The sequence below is a fragment of the Oncorhynchus mykiss genome, chromosome 13 (genome assembly GCF_057628025.1).
Source record: "Oncorhynchus mykiss isolate SJ-2025 chromosome 13, ASM5762802v1, whole genome shotgun sequence".
Taxonomy (NCBI): Eukaryota; Metazoa; Chordata; class Actinopteri; order Salmoniformes; family Salmonidae; genus Oncorhynchus; species Oncorhynchus mykiss.
In genome coordinates, this window is record NC_143034.1 from 53,413,971 (window position 1) to 53,431,205 (window position 17,235).

At 42.2% G+C, this 17,235-nt stretch overlaps 1 protein-coding gene across 1 annotated transcript; it reads right to left on the minus strand.

Moving 5' to 3' along the window:
* Positions 1-1,298: 1,298 nt before the first annotated feature.
* LOC110486499 (phenylalanine--tRNA ligase alpha subunit) lies at positions 1,299-10,547 on the minus strand. The gene is made up of 13 exons (XM_021558132.3): positions 10,324-10,547; positions 8,360-8,497; positions 8,072-8,170; positions 7,829-7,947; positions 7,135-7,227; positions 6,420-6,548; positions 6,184-6,299; positions 5,910-5,994; positions 5,382-5,481; positions 5,064-5,232; positions 4,329-4,406; positions 3,654-3,768; positions 1,299-1,989 (listed from the first exon to the last, which is right to left on the minus strand). Exons 1-13 carry the CDS (start codon positions 10,468-10,470, stop codon positions 1,884-1,886), a joined length of 1,494 nt encoding a protein of 497 aa, XP_021413807.2. The 5' UTR covers positions 10,471-10,547; the 3' UTR covers positions 1,299-1,883.
* Between the last annotated feature and the right edge of the window lie 6,688 nt (positions 10,548-17,235).

Consider the following 17,235-nt stretch of genomic DNA (forward strand, 5'->3'; position numbering starts at 1 on the left):
ACATTGAAATTTGCATATAAAACTGGATACAAATACCTATGAAGCATTTTTCTATCCCAATGCTTGTGAAGATAGTTAGGACTCTTTTGTGAAGATAGTTAGGATAGTTAGGACTCTTTTGTGAAGATAGTTAGGATAGTTAGGACTCTTTTGTGAAGATAGTTAGGATAGTTAGTACCTGGTAGGATAAAACTGCATCCAGAAGTATGTTCCAACTAGAATTAGAGGTTCCATAGAGAAACTTGGTTGATCTGTTCTGTCTATATATTGTTTTGTTCTGGAGAACCCTTAGCTTGGACTCCCAGACTCTTGTTTAAAATGTTATTTCCAGACGTTGAAGGATTAGCTGAACAGAAAGACTTAAGGAGTTTGTGCAATTGATTAAGTAAACAACCTTTAAATCCTGTCTGTCCATTATTGCTGCAGACACAGGATTTCCCAGTCTTGGCAGAGCACGCAACATCATTCTCTTTGTCACAAACTTTCAACAGCATCTATTCTGGGCCCACAAGTTAGCTTTAATAGCATGCAAGGTTTTATAAAGACTCCCGAATTCAGAAATTCAGCTCCATGTAGGCGTCGAAAGACAGCACAGGATGCTCAGGCAGACTTGCATGTACCACGACGTCGCTGTGCCAGGTTCATTCAGGAGAAGCTATTCCAGTGAAGTGATTACACATGGCTGAAGTCCAACTTCAATATTGCTCCTCAGCAGGATACTGATTTGCATTACAACGTACAGTCTCTGATTCAGACTATGGAAGATTTACATAATACATAACAGAAGAGTGTAGAACATCTCTTTGCAACAGTAAATTTATTCAGAATCTTGCAGGGATTGGGGATGAACTAGGCTACCAGCAAAAAACATCCAATGTGCCGTTGCCTAAAACAAACTAACAGGAATAGACTTGACTCTTTATTTAGTACAATATTAAAGTTATTTTAGGTTACACTTACAACCAAAGTGCTCTAATGTGTTAACCCAATTATCTCCTGTGAGCACACAGAGCTAAAAGTCTACCCTGTGTACGATGACATGAGTCTTAGAGGCGATAAAGGTGATTCGTAATCCCACCTTCACTGGAATGACACAAATAACTCCTAAATCCTCTGGGTTAAACCTTGGCACACATCACTCAACACGCCAATCTACGTTACGCACCAGCCACAAGATTGAGGAAAACAAGAATGTTCTTCTAACCGGTTTAAAACCAGACCTGGCACAGCCAGAGTAGAATAACAAAAGCTCAGCATTACCAATGGGGATTACATTAGACTGACGACGTAAATCGTGCTCCTTTCAAACATCTTTATTTGACCATTTCTAATTTGTCTCATGAACTGAGTGGACACAGCACAGAGTTGGTTGGTTTTGTATGGAAGGCTAAAGGGCTTCAAGTTAGCATCTTTACTGTACAAGCATTTCATTACATAGAAAACTGCACAGCGGCTACCTAACGTTTAAATTAAAAAACAGACTCACTGGTGAAGTTCCTTATGCTCTGATGTAGTGCTCACATCAGCAGAGAACAGAGTAATAGCACTACCTACCCCTCAGCACATGCATAGCTGCTGGTTAGGACCAAAGATGAGTTATAACTGTTTCATAAATTAGGTTTAAAGTATAATCTGTGTATCGCGTGGCTAAACAACGGCAATAATCCAGCTAGAACCACAGACAAGCTATAAGAAGAAAAGTAAGTCCTCTTTCCCTCCCTCTCAAACAGACAGATCTGTCTCTGGCCAAGGTAGATTAAGGGTTTGTGGGATTGTTCAGTGTTCATATGGTTGCTAGTGGGAAAAGGGGTCCTGATGACACGGGCCTTGGGTGGGATGTGTATGGTAATGTGAGCCTGTCCAAGAGGAAGCCTGAACAGAATCTAAGAGTCCAGTCGACACACAGGGCTGTCGTAGACCATCTGCAGGTTGACCTTGTGTCCCACCAGCTCACGAATGTTGTTGATGCCATACTTGATCATGGTGGGCCTGAAGGAGACAGAGAAGGGCAGAGGAAAGTGTGTCAGGAAGATGACATAGTACATTATAAGGAGAGGTGGAAGACAGCAAAGAAAAAGAGGGGACAAACAGGGATAGAGACAAAGGTCTATATGGACAGAGGGTATGGAGGACAGCGATTACACAGAGTAGATGATATGGTCCTTCCCAGCTCACTGACTATAGCCATTAGCAGTGATTCCTTCATAGATACAATTCCTCAGTGTCACCAGGGTTCAAGCACCCGCAGTAGAGCACAAATATATCTAAATGGTCAATTCTGACCTGCATCTGAAGAAACCATTATTCTAGGCTCATTAGGCGATATGGTGTTTTATGCTCATTGCTCAGATATAACAATCCAGAAGTAAACATGTCGACATGTGGGCCAACAGACTGGTGTTGTGTGCTGGAAGCATGGCTGCACATCTGGGGGGGACATGACCACACTACTGTCCACCTTTAACCCCTCTATGGGAAATCACACTGGGATTACAGGCATAACATTGTATATTTTCACATTATGGAAACATTTTACTATGGAAATCCTATGTCCCATTCAAGTACACTAACAGTTGACCCTGTGCATCTGGTTATGAGAGAGTTAAGGTCAGGCTAAGGGATATGGAGCTGATGCGGGTCAATTCCAGTGAGATAGCTGGCCCAAGAGTGGAGCAGTGGAGAGACGGGTAATGATGGGGGGGCCAATAGATAGTTACATATTGCAATATTATTTTTGGATGGTATTATATTGATATCCAAGTTGATTTGTAATTAATAATAAATAAATGGTTTTGCTACTCTCGGTAGCGTTAGCTAGCACTAGTCGGCTGTACCTGCCTATAGCTTGTTCTCCATCTTCTTTTTAAATAGCGATCAAACATTTTTTCAGCACTTCGTTCCCTGACTGATCAAAACGTGTTTTCTCATGCTCTCGCTTGTCTCTCTGCAGCAGACATACACTGAGTATAACAAACATTAAGAACACCTTCCTAATATTGAGTTGCACCCCACCTTTTGCCATCAGAACAGCCTCAATTCTACAAGGTGTCGAAAGCGTTCCAAAGGGATGCTGGCCCATGTTGACTTCAATGCTTCCCACAGTTGTCAAGTTGGCTGGATGTCCTTTGGGTGGTGGACCATTCTTGATGCACACAGGAAACTGTTGGCCATGAAAAACCCAGCAGCATTGCTGTTCTTGACAGACTCAAAACTGGTGCCCTGGCACCTACTACCACACCCCGTTTAAGGCACTAAAATCTTTTGTCTTGCCCATTCACACTCTGAATGGCACACATACACAATCCATGTCGCAATTGTCTCGAGGCTTAAAAATCCTTTAGCCTGTCTCCTTGAAATGGATTTAACAGGTGACATCAATAAGGGATCATAGCTTTCACCTGAATTTACATGGTTTGTCTATGTCATGGAAAGAGCAGGTCTTTCTTATGTTTTAGACCACATATCGTATCTTGAGGTCGCTGGCAATTCCCGGCCCTAGAGACAGGGGTCAGAGAGTGTTGAAGTGGGGTAGGCCAGGCAGAAGGGGTTGTGTATTGTAGGTCTTGTATTAAAAAATGTCGGTCAGTCATTTCCATTACATCACCAGGATCAGTTCTAGTTGAAGAGGATGTGTTTCTTTGTCATTGACTCACCTCTCCAGAGACAGCCCCCAGGCGATGACCGTCACCCCCTCAGGGAGCCCCATAGGCAGCAGCATCTCTGGCCTGAACATCCCAGAGTTTCCCACCTCCACCCACTTCTTCAGTCCTGGAGTGAGCAGGAATGGACAAATTAAGATGGATTCAGTGTGTGCCTCCCGGGTGGCACAGTTGTCTAAGGTACTGCATCGCAGTGCTAGCTGTGCCACCAGAGACTCTGGGTTCGAGCCCAGGCTCTGTCGCAGCCGGACCGCGACCGGGAGGCGCACAATTGGCTCAGCGTCGTCCGGCTTAGGGAGGGATCGGCCGGTAGGGATATCCTTGTCTCATCGCGCACTAGCGACTCCTGTGGCGGGCCGGGCGCAGTGCACCCTGACCAGGTCGCTAGGTGTACAGTGTTTCCTCCGACACATTGGTGCGGCTGGCTTCCAGGTTTGGATGCGTGCTGTGTTAAAAGCAGTGCGGCTTGGTTGGGTTCTGTTTCGGAGGATGCATGGCTCTCGACCTTCGCCTTGTAGTGATGAGACAAGACAGTAACGAAATTGTGGAGAAAAAAAAGATGTACTCAGTGTGGATAGGATTGCGTCGTCTATGGGCTTTTGGGTTTGAGTGAGACAAGGCCAAAACACACATTTCACACAAACATGAGGATATTCACAATAACTGTACCTTCATGATAGCTGAACACTTCCATGCTCGGCTCGGTGTATGGATTGTAGGCCGGTTTAAAGCGTAATTTGGTGATTCCTGGAGAAAATTATAAATATATTTACTTTCTCAGAAATACTACATCTGACAGAGAAACAAGCTCATGTTGTACTACAGGCATTAAGATGCATTAGAGGCCACTTCAGTACGGACAACTGTTAAAAAAAAGAAAGAAAAAAAGAATGAGGTACTGGAAGCAGGGTGGGGTCAATTCTTATATCATTTCAATTCCATTCAATTCTTGAATTCCCTCATTCATGAGAATGTATGTTGAATTACATTCTATTTTTTGTTAAAAAAAATTACATTTAATCTTTGGAATTGAAATTCAATATTTTTTACATTTCCTAGTTAATGGAATTAATGCATATAGTATAAAAAACATTTACTGTAGGATTTGTTTTTAATCATTTCAACCTGTATTCAGATATTTCCAGTATAGCTAGGCTGTCTGAACAGTGACATGATCAGCCTGAAAGCATGAAGAAATTTAATTTCTAATTGGAATTTGTTGAATTGTTGGGGATAATATTGAATTTTGACTTGAATTCTTGGAATTTACCTAACATTGGAATTGAGAAGAATTGAATTATCTCTGAAATCAAAGACCGACCTCAAATTTGAATTGAATTACATTTCCTGGGAGATAATTGAATGAGTGGAATTGACCCCAACCCTGACTGGTAGAGCCCTCACCTAGTTTATTGAAAAACTGATGAAGGATGCCCATGAGGTCACCCAGGGTAAGGCCATAGTCAGCCACCACTCCCTCAATCTGGTGAAACTCTGCCAAGTGGGTGGCATCCAGAGTTTCATTACGGAATACTCTGTCGATGGAGAAGTACTTGACAGGGGTGAAATTTTCCTGGTAGAAAGAAACATTTGAAATGGTTACTGAGGAAAGTTGCTCAATTGCTGCACAGTTAGAATGTAACATCACCCTCATGCAATTACTTTCTAATTCATTTTTAGTAAATACTAAGACAGCATGAACAAACGTAGATAGTGGGTTACCTGCTGAGCGAGTTTGTACAGCATGCGAGCGCTGACTGCTGTGGTGTGAGTACGGAGGATGTTCTTCTGAGCCTCCTCAATCTTCCAGTCATACTTGTACCTGTCAAACACACACAGCGTTAAAAATAGAACATGTTGGGCCTCCTGAGTGGCACAGTGGTCTAAGGCACTGCATCGCAGGGCTAACTGTGCCACTAGAGATCCTGGTTCGAGTCCAGGCGCAGTCGCAGCCGGCCGCGAACCGAGTGACACATGGGGCGGCACACAATTGGCCGAGCTTTGTCCGGGTTAGGGGAGGGTTTGGCCGACAGGGATGTTCTTGTCCCATCGCGTACTAGCGACTCCTGTGGCGGGCCGGGCGCTGTTTCCTCTGTGTTTCCTCCGACACATTGGTGCGGATTAAGTGGGCATTGTGTCAAGAATGAGTCTGTACGGGAGTTGCAGCAATGGGACAAGACTGTGACTTTGGACAATTGGATACCACAAAATTAAATAAAACGTGTGTGTATGTGGAAGATTAGCTCTCACCCCTGTGATCCAAAGCCTCCCTCTGAATGGACCTTCCTCACTCTCTCCAGGTAGTCCTGGGGAAACTCATGGGCCTGAGCTGGGTCTGAGACATATAATAATAGGAGGGGCCACAGTTACCGGTAAGTGATGATGAAAACAGATGAGTTATATCTAATGGAAATCTAGAGTCTGTTTTAGCTAGGGATTTCCCTTTCAGCGCATCATCAATAATGCACCATTTTATCCTATCTGGGCATCAAGCCCAGACACACAGAGACACCCAGTCGCTCACCAGACAGGAAGAAGGTGTCATGTTGGTCCCTGGCTGGGTGCTGCTGGGGCTGAAACAGGGAGTCAAAGTTCCAGAAGGAGCTCTCAATGAAGTTGTTGGTGGGCATCTCAGTGAAGCTGAAGGAGACAGGAGGAGTGAGTACACACAGGTCTTAGAACTTAGTCTTAACGTACATTAGTTATATAGGGTATACTGATGGTGTCCTGCAAGGGCAGAATAGAGGATAGGCGACTGACCCCATCTCCAGGAAGATCTGTCTGAACTGCGTGCGGACCTTCATGAGCGGATGCAGGTGGCCACAGTCTGGGGCCACACCCAAGGCCTCAAAGTTATAAGGCTTGAACTTCTTCTCCTTCCAGCTCCCACTGTCACAGACCAGAGATAGGTCAGTTTGGAGGAGAACATATAATATGTTCTAGAGAACATCAAATTAATGAGTGTATATGGCCAAACACAAGCAAAGTCTGTGTGCAGATAAAACGTGGAGGCAAATAAACAAAAACACTCATTTCATTTTTGGGACACCTGAATACAGTTCTGTGCCAAATCCCCTCATGTGATAATGCAGACCAGGTGCATTATCATTCATCTGTTTTGGGGTACGAGAACCAACAAATTGTTTCAGACAATCACATGAAAACCAGGCTTGGTCAAGAGATCACCTGCATTTTGAGAGAGACTGCAGTTTCCAGGTAAAAATAAAAACTCATTGGATCATGCGCGGTACCTAATGAAAACACTGCCAATTTGACTACAACATGCAGTGATATGAATAGAAATGACATCACTGTGAGAGAATGAACAACTTCAGGCTAATATACATTTGCCTTAGGACAGGGTCCTCAGCAGCAGCATGCAGGTTAGAGATACAGAATGAGGAATCCCTCGTCCATCTTAGCAGTCATAGAGCGACCATGACAAAGTTGACAGGAAAAGCAGAGCAGGACTCACCTAGCGATCATCTCTGGGGTGAGCTCTGTCTCCTGCTTAGTGATGGTGGTGCTGAAACAGCTGCCCTTTGTGATCCAATAGGACTTGACCGTCCTAAAATTCACAGAAATAAATACAATCATTCTCATTCAAACTGCATAAATGTGGTCATTTGAAAGTGGTATATCACATGAGTCACAAAGGCCACAAGAGGTCTTATCTTGGGGAACATTGGAGATTGGGAACATGTGGGTGGTGGTGGTGAGGGCCTGGGACACTATTTAGCAAATAGGAAGTATACAATTAACAATTTGTTGCTCAGTGTATTCATATCATTGGGTGAACTAGACATCTCAACTTAGACAAGACGACAACATTGACTCACATCTGATCTGTGAATATTATGTAAGTAGGATGTAACTATGATATAAGACAATTTATATTCTAACCTAAACCTTATTGATGTATTTAAAAACAGTTCTCAGCTGTTATTCAACTAAAGACTTAGGGGTCAACAAGTCAGAGAACATCATCAGCATGAGACTATGCTGAGGCTAGTTGTGACTGGGGCATACTGAACATGCCGGATGCCAGATGAGTGAACACTGTGTTGTACTGCTGAATGGCATCTATTGCCATCTACTGGTAGATATCAATTAGGAATGTACTTAACATTTCACAGTAGTCAAATATTATCAACCGGTCTGATTCTTACACTTCAGAGAGCAGTTTGCGTTTCTTCAGCTCATTCTTCTCCTTCTCCTCCAGTTGAGACGCCTGGCCTTTCTGTACCAGGAGCAACTTGTCCCTCACCAAGTCTTCTAAGTGCTCCACCTGGACACACACACACACACGTGAAATTGATGTTTATGTGTGTCATACTTAATTTCTCCATTACAAAAGCAACACTCACACTCAATCACAAAGCACACCAAGTCAGATGTGAAGATAAACTCACAGTCTTGAAGATCCTGGGTCCGCCCTCGTGGCCCTTGTCCAGACGGATCCACTTGTTGGACATGGCCTTGCTGAAACCCACCTTCCCAAAGGCTAGTTTCTACACAGAAAGAGAGACAAAACTATCTGTAAACACTGCCCCATTGCTCCAAGTGGAAAGCATATAAAATCACAATGTAAAGATCAACTTTCATTCAATTCTTTATTTTTCAGCCAGATTATTTTCATCCAAATAAACATAACATCATGGTACATATTATTTGTCCAGGCACTCTGCAGGTCCTCTCACCATGAGCTGGCTCTGAGGCATCCCTTCCTCTGGGATGGAGCTGACGACTCTGGCCTCATGGCTGCCCTGCTCGGCTATCTCACAGCCTTCCCCAGTCAGCTCCCAGTGCTTCGAGGATCGCTGCTCAGCTGAGATCACCTGCGCAGGAAAACAAACAACCATGATCAGAATCATAATGGAGCCTTGAGGCAGAGGACCACACATTTGTCATCTTCTCAAGGTCTGATTGGTGTACACATCATGAATTAACTATCACTGCACATTATACATTTACCATGGATTCATTTTTAGATCCAGTGACAATTACAGCTCCCAATTTATTGACTCAGTCTAATTTCTCAATGTTGACATTTTGGCATTTCGTATTTTATTAAGATTCCCATTAGCGGTTGCAAAAGCAGCAGCTACTCTTCCTGGAGTCCACACAAAACATGAAACATAATACAGATCAATAGACAAGAACAGAACCACATAAAAACATTTAAAGGCACATGTAGCCTCCATATCAATGCATACACACAAACTATCTAGGTAAAATAGGGGAGAGGCGTTGTACCACGAGGTGTTGCTTTATCTGTTTTTTGAAACCAGGTTTGCTGTTTATTTGAGCAATATGAGATGGAAGGAAGTTCCATGCAATAAGGGCTCTATATAATACTGTACGCTTTCTTGAATTTGTTCTGGATTTGGGGACTGTGAAATGACCCCTGGTGGCATGTCTGCTGGGATAAGTGTGTGTGTCAGAGCTGCGTGTAAGTTGACTACGCAAACAATTTGGGATTTTCAACACATTAATGTTTTTTATAAAAAGATGTGATGCCGTCAATCTCTCCTCAACTCTTAGCCAAGACAGACTGGTATGCATAGTATTTATATCAGCCCTCCAATTACATTTAAGAGCAAAACGTGCCACTCTGTTCTGGGCCAACTGCAGCTTAACTTGGCTTTTCCTGCAGCACTGGACCACACGACTGGACAAAAATCAAGATTAGATAAAACTAGAGCCTGCAGAACTTTCTTTTTGGAGTGTGGTGTCAGAAAAGCAGAGCATCTCTTTATTACGTCTAGACCTCTCCCCATCTTTACAACCATTGAATCTATATGTTTTGACCATGAAAGTTTACAATCTAAGGTAACGCCAAGTAATTTAGTCTCCTCAACTTGTTCAACAGCCACACCATTCATTACCAGATTCAGCTGCGGTCTAGCACTTCAAAAATAATTTGTACCAAATACAATGCTCTTAGTTTTAGAGATGTTCAGGAGCAGTTTATTACTGGCCACCCACACCAAAACAGACTGCAACTCTTTGTTAAGGGTTTCTGTGACTTCATTAGCTGTGGTTGCTGATGTGTATATAGTTGAATCATCAGCATACATGGACACACATGCTTTGTTTAATGCCAGTGGCAGGTCATTGGTAAAAATAGAAAAGAGTAGCGGGCCTAGAGAGCTGCCCTGCGGTACACCACACTTTACATGTTTGATATTAGAGAAGCTTCCATTAATTACCATCCTATACAAATAGTAGCCAGCTAGGTGTATCAGACGTTGGTAGATTGCCTTAATGACGATTCAATAAAACCAAATATTGAAAATGTCTAACAGTTTTTGTTTTTAGTCAAGTTTGCTGACTAGCAGTGCAGTTGAACAATCAGACTGAACAGTCACCACTGCATTTATTCATGGGTAACACGATCCCGTTTACGTCCCTATTGCATCACTTTCCTATTCAATCGCCCATCATCATAGGATGAACAGAAAATGCTATAAGTACAAGCTTGACGCCCAAAACGATATTTAATTTCAGAATTTATTAAAATTAGGTTAGTGTTAAGGTAATGGTCAGTTTTAGGTTTTTGCTAGGCGGTTTAAGCGTCAACTGTTAACCTTAAAAGTATCCGCCGAATGAACAAAGTGGACGGTCACTTGACTTCCGCTTCAAAACGGGCAGGTAAACTCACATCACCAAGTGCCAGTAGGCTCTTCACAGCACCGACGATAGCTTGGTGGTCCACCCCGAGACTGGTCGCAACATCCTGACTGTCGAGACCACCGTCCACCTTTTCCACCCGCCGAAGAAGCGTTTCTACAAGACCAGTGTCAGCCATGCTAGTCACAGCGAAGCCGAAAAGAGACCGGTAGTGAGCTCAGTATTGAATATGTCGAAAGTACTGGAATACAAGAGCCAGTATTTTGGAAATACCGTAAACTCCTTAGAACAAGCGAAAATTAATATCTGAATTGACATCTTGAAGAATAAAAAAAAATCCGCTACACACATGATTTATCCCATGCATATCCCATGCAATGTACTGACAGTGACTGCATTGCGACTGAGGATGAGAATGATTAACACTTCACATGAATGGATATAGTTGAATTATTGATCTGATATATCCTGGAAATATTGTGCTTGCTGTAGGTAGGTGAAGTTTAAATGCATGTAAGATCATACAGTTGGAATTCTGTTTTTCTGAATGGCTCTCAACACCAGAATTGTCCCATAAAAGGGGGCTATAACGTGTTTGCCTAGAACTAGAAGGAATATTTCAATAGAAATATAATACAATTTTACTTTATACAAAGGCAAATTACTACACATCTTCCTTGTTGAGAGATTCAAAAACAACTAATAGAAACAGACATGGAAATCCAAATGGATAGCTGTACCAAATATAAAATATGATGTAAATGTAAAGTGTTGGTCCCATGTTTCATGAGCTGAAATTAAAGTTCCCAGAAATGTTCCTTACAGAGAAAACGCATATTTTGCTCAAATGTTGTACACAAACTTGTTTACATCCCTGTAAGTGAGCATTTCTCCTTTGCCAAGATAATCCATCCACCTGATAGGTGTGGCATATCAAGAAGCAGATTAAAATGCATGATCATTACACAGGTGCACCTTGTACTGGGGACAATAATAGGCCACTCTAAAAGTTTTGTGCAGTTTTGTCACACAAGATAGTGCCACAGATGTCTCAAGTTTTGAGGGAGCGTGCAACTGGCTTGCTGAGTACATGAATGTCCACCAGAGCTGTTAACAGGATGTTCATTTCTCTACCATAAGCCAACATCCTTTTAGAAAATTTGGCAGTACGTCCAACGGACACACAACTGCAGACCAACACCTCCACATCCGGCTTCTACACCTGCGGGATCGTCTGAGACCAGCCACCTTGAAAGCTGATGAAACTGTGGGTTTGCGCGACTGATAAGGTAAGCTCATCAGGTAAACTCATCTGCGTGCTCATCGTCCTCAACAGGGTCTTGACTGCAGTTTGGTGTCGTAACTGACTTCCATGGTCAAATGCTCACCTTCGATGGCCACTGGCACGCTGGAGAAGTGTGCTCTTCACAGAGGAATCCCAGTTTCAACTGTACCGGGCAGATGGCAGATAGCGTCATGTGGGCGAGCAGTTTGCTGATGTCAACGTAGTGAACAGAGTGCCCCATGGTGGCGGTGGGGCTGTCATAAGCTATGTACAATGAAAACAATTGATGGCAACTTGAATGCACAGAGACATCGTGGCGAGATCCTCAGGCCCATTTTCGTGCCATTCATCCGCCCGCCATCACCTTTTGTTTCAGCATGATAATGCACAGCTCCATGTCGCAAGGATCTGTACATAATTCCTGGAAGCTGAAAATGTCCCAGTTCTTCCATGGCCTGCATACTCACCAGACACTTTTTCCCATTGAGCATGTTTTGGATGCTCTGGATCGACGTGTAAGACAGCATGTTCCAGTTCCCGCCAATATCCAGCAATTTCACACAGCCATTCAAGAGGAGTGGGACAACATTCCACAGGCCTGATCAACTCTATTCGAAGGAGATGTGTCGTGCTGCATGAAGCAAATGGTGATCACAGCAGATACTGAATGGTTTTCTGATCCACACCCCTACTTTTTCTTTTGTTGGTATCTGTGACCAACAGATGCATATCTGTATTCCCAGTCATGTGAAATCCATAGATTAGGGCCTAATGAATGTATTTAAATTGTCTGATTTCCTTATATGAACTGTAACTCAGTAAAATATTTGAAATGGTTGCATGTTGCATTTATATTTTTGTTCAGTCTATATTTGGCTCAACTGACTGTAATACACCTATGCAGAAAGAAAGCTGTGTGTTCATCACTCAAAGCAGTATATACAGTTCATTCAGACCACTTGACTTTTTCCACATTTAGTTACATTAGAGCCTTATTCTAAAATGGATTAAATAGTTATTGTTCCCTCATCAATCTGCACACAATACCCCATAATGACAAAGCAAAAACAGGTTAAGACATTTTTTGCAAATGTATTAAAAATCCCAAACTTTAAATATTACATTTACATAAGTGTTCAGACCCTTTACTCAGTACTTTGTTGAAGCAACTTTGGCAGCAATTACAGCCGTGAGTCTTCTTGGGTATGACGTTTCTCCCATTCTTCTGTGCAGATCCTCTCAAGCTCTGTCAGGTTGGAGGGGGAGCGTCGCTGCACAGCTATTTTCAGGTCTCTCCAGAGATGTTTGATCGGGCTCCAGTCCAGGCTCTGGCTGGGCCACTCAAGGACATTCAGAGATGTGTCCCAAAGCCACTCCTGTGTTGTCTTAGCTGTGTGCTTAGGGTCGTTGTCCTGTTGGAAGGTGAACATTCGTCCCAGTCTGAGGTCCTAACCTGCTCCAGAGCGCTTTTCATAAAAGCTCTCGTTGTACTTTTCTCCGTTAATCTTTGCCTCGATCCTGACTAGTCTCCCAGTCAGTGCCGTTGAAAAACATCCCCACAGCATGATTCTGCCACCACCATGCTTCACTGTAGGGATGGTGCCAGGTTTCCTCCAAACGTTACGCTTGGCATTCAGGCCAAAGAATTCAATCTTAGTTTCATCAGACCAGAGAATCTTGTTTCTCATGGTCAGAATCCTTTAGGTGCCTTTTGGCAAACTGTCATGGTTAATTACTGTAAGGTGAATGGCTAGCAACCTAAAGGTTAAGAATTAGAATCTCATCACCCTAATCCTAACCCCTAATCCTAAACCCTAGCCTAGCTAACGTTAGCCAACTACCTAACATTAGCCACCTCGCCAGAATTCGTAACATATTGTACCTTTTGCAAATTCATAATATATAATACGAATTGTAATTTGTAACATATCATATGAAATAGGTGATGGACATCCACAAATGAGTACATACCATAGAATAGAATATCATACTAAATGGAGTGTCTCGGATTTATGTGCAGAATAATACAAAATGTTCTGAGACCAGGTTTGGGAGGTGAACAAACGCCTGAAGATGATTGACATGAAGAATCAGGCGGAGGTAGAGGTGAAATATCCTCCTCCAGCAATGACCATGATGCCAGTGTGGGGAACAAGTCAGGCTAATCTATGAGCCACATTCACTCTCTAGTAGTTATATTATCTACTTGCATCATTTTACAGAAAGATGTAACAGATGTAATAGCCTACCTACAATGTCCTCAATTGTAGTTGGGAGGTTCACATTAATGTTTTTTTATTTTAAATATCCACAATTGCTCTAGCTGCAGAAAGCACAGCTGCTCTTCTTGCCGCATCCATATCAGTTTTTCCAATAACTAACAGAAATGGAACATTCAACAAACTCTGTTGAAAACAAATCTAGTTAGCCGCGAGCGTTTGCAAACGGAAGCCTTGTTGAATGCACCTCTAGTTTTTTATACCTACAGCTGAGAAGATCGTCCAAAAAAATGGAAGTTAGAGCACCTGTTTGGCACTACTAAACTCCTGACTGACAAACTAAGCACAGGTGACACACACCTGCTCAACACCATTACTGCTGAGATCACAGCTAAAGTTAAAGAATGTGTTTAAGGGTCCCAGCAGTCTCAATGTAACAGTCAGCACTACCCTCAGCCTCTTATCAGAGGCTACTAGGAATAGGACTCCAACAGAAGAAGAGGACTTGCTGGCTCACTCAGACACTGTGAGGTGCAATGTCTCTCTCTTGCACATTCAGATCTACAATGACACCCCAAAAAACAAAACCATAGACTTGCATGACTGGCAGCTCATTGATTGTGTTGTGAGCAAGGTAGATTTAATTTAACGAGTCACAGTGTTGAAAACGATGGCCAACCTCCATCTTGAACCAAGGCAGGTTTTAGAATGTGCAACTTCTATCCATAAGAGACTGTTGGTACACCGGGGAAACAAACTAGTCCTTCTAGATGTGGCTTTAGTGAGTCCAGATATTGGTATTAACTGAGTTTCTCCTCAAAATACATATTCTGCAGATTTGTAGGGAGGATCTACCCTGAAGCACAGATCAGACCAAAGCTCTTCACTCTGTAACAAGCTGTAGTTGAACACCTGCTTACCTTGGTTCTGGGATTCGTGTCAAGAGCTCACATGAGAAGAGCATTTGTGACATCTGGCAAAACTGTATCACCAGATTCATTTCACAAATGACAAGATGCCTGTCATGCTGTACGACGATTACACAAAGTTGTTCCCCCCAGATAATAGCACGAAAATCGAGACCTTCATAACAGACAGAATGGTGTTTGGTGGTGGTTAACATGATCACTCTGACATTCCAGCATTTTCCCAAGCTTCCTCCGACTCCATCGAAAGACATCAAGGCGGAGCAGGTAATTCCTGATGTGGTGATGGTACCAGAGCCCGTCTCCACTCCACCATCTGTAGGTACAAACACCTAGCTGGCATCCCACCGTGGCTCCTCGAGACTGACAGTCAGTGCTGAAGCAGAAAGAGAGGGGCAGAGGGAGACATCCAGATCAGCTCAAATTGGGGTAAACAAAGTATGCTGACCACAAATGGAAAGGCCTTTTGGTTATGCTATAAATGGTATTAATCGAATCAAACATTTTGACATGTAATGCCATTGCTTTTCTTCTTTCAGTGGGCTGTGGCACAAACAATTTCCACAGACAACTCTGATGAGGAATCAGTTGATGCCCAACCAAGTACTACTTGGTTGTAAACTGTGTCTTTCCTTTTTGTATTAATACACATTTTAACACTTCATCAAGTACCGGACTCGTAAATTCATCCAATCTGTTTGACACTTAATGTAATTTGTAGGAGTTTGTCGCAAACCAAAGAGCTGGATCATATGCTGCTGTCCCAGCTTTGTAAGGGCAATGAGCTGTTATCCCGGTTTCTGATAAAACTGTCTGAGCATGACACTTCATCACAATCACCCACATGTTCACCTCATTCAGGCTGCATCTGAACAGGGTTGGGCAGTAACGGATTATATGTAATCCGTTACATGTAAGAGATTACAAAAAAACGGTAACTGTAATCCGTTACGTTATCAGCAAAAATATTAGAATCAGATTACAGATACTTTTTAAAAACTAGATGACTACTTCGAGGATTACTTTTAAATTCAAAAAGGATGTTTTCTCAATGACATTCAAATCAAATTTAAGTTTGTTCCACCAAAGCGAGTCTGACCACAAGTCAGAGAGCACAATGATGACACACCAAATGTGTTTGATGGATCGCGGGAAAAGAGTAGGAATTGACTTTTGTAGGCTACAGTCCAAGCTGTCTTCCAATGGTGCGACTGCATCCAAAGATTATCCAATTTGAATAAACACTTGGAGGTAAGGATGACAGCAGTGGTGTAGTCTAAGGCGATACTGATATCTACATAACTCATTGATGTGAATCACACTGCTGCTCTCTCATTTATCTATTTGCGCCTTACTGGTTGTGGACGGGTGTTCACAAATCTAAATGTTTTTTTGAACCCAATAATGGTTGAATTCAAGAAGTTTAAGCTGCCTATCAATCATTGTTTTTGAAACCAGTGGACATGCAGTGAAAAATGTGTCCTTGCAACAACTGCATAGTGCGGATCCCAGCATATTGAATAAAAGTGGTGCTTTTATTGCTCAATCTAATTCATGCTAATAAAAAAAAAATCCATAGGCCTAATGGACACATGCTCAAACTAGCACCCTTTTGATAGACTTAAAGGGGAAATCTGTAGTTGCTACATCCATTTTTTGACTTATGTATATATCATTGATTCTTGAAGAATATAACTAATAAATGCCTCATGAGTTTAGTTCAACTGTCACACTCCATTAGAACACAATATATGCTTGTAAACATTGTAAATGTGAACAAACACCATATAGCCTCATACGGTTAAAACAATTTTGGTATCATGGATGGTCAGTCCTTGTATCCATAGCGGTCTATTAATCTCAGTGGTTACATTTCTCCAGGCCCATCCCTCAGCTTTTTACCAAAACCGAGGTGGCGTCTGTATTGTTTCATCTGTGGATTTGCCCTTTAAACAGCTGCATATTATCAAGATAAAGTGTCACCAACAAAAAGGTAAACAATAGGCCTATAGTAAATGCAACATTTGGCATTCATTTTTCACATGTAAATAGCACATTTCAGTAGTGCTCAAAGCATGCCATTCCATGAGCTCACCATTTATTTTTCAACTCAAATCAATGAGTCCAATCAACAAAATCAGAGTAGGGCTGGCTAATAAATCCTTAGTTTTGGGGTTATGCTCAGGTAAAATCATTTGGGTAATCTATACTTCCATATTTCCAAGACCTATTCTTGAAGATCAAGGGGTAAAACATTTATTGGAATGACTGGAATTCTGACTTTGGTTTTAATGTTTATATGCAGTAGAAAGTGATGGGTTAGATAAGAAGCCTACATAGCCAACTCATAAAGAACAATTTAACATCCATATATGGCCAGCCGTGTAAACTAACATTGATTTTTCCTACAATAGATGTGGTTCAATTGGTAACATACATTTGTCTTCCAATTTATTTTATGGGGACAGTAATCTTAAAGTACTGAATGTAATCAGAATAAATTAGTTTGGGTA

Coding starts and splice junctions, on each gene's coding strand:
- LOC110486499 (XM_021558132.3), bottom strand. CDS start 10,470: ATGGCTGACACTGGTCTTGTAGAAACGCTTCTTCGGCGGGTGGAAAAG. Junction 6,549..7,134: donor ACCCCAGAGATGATCGCTAG/GTGAGTCCTGCT, acceptor GGTCTGTGACAG/TGGGAGCTGGAAGGAGAAGA. Junction 4,407..5,063: donor TCAGTTTTTCAATAAACTAG/GTGAGGGCTCTA, acceptor AATTTTCTCCAG/GAATCACCAAATTACGCTTT.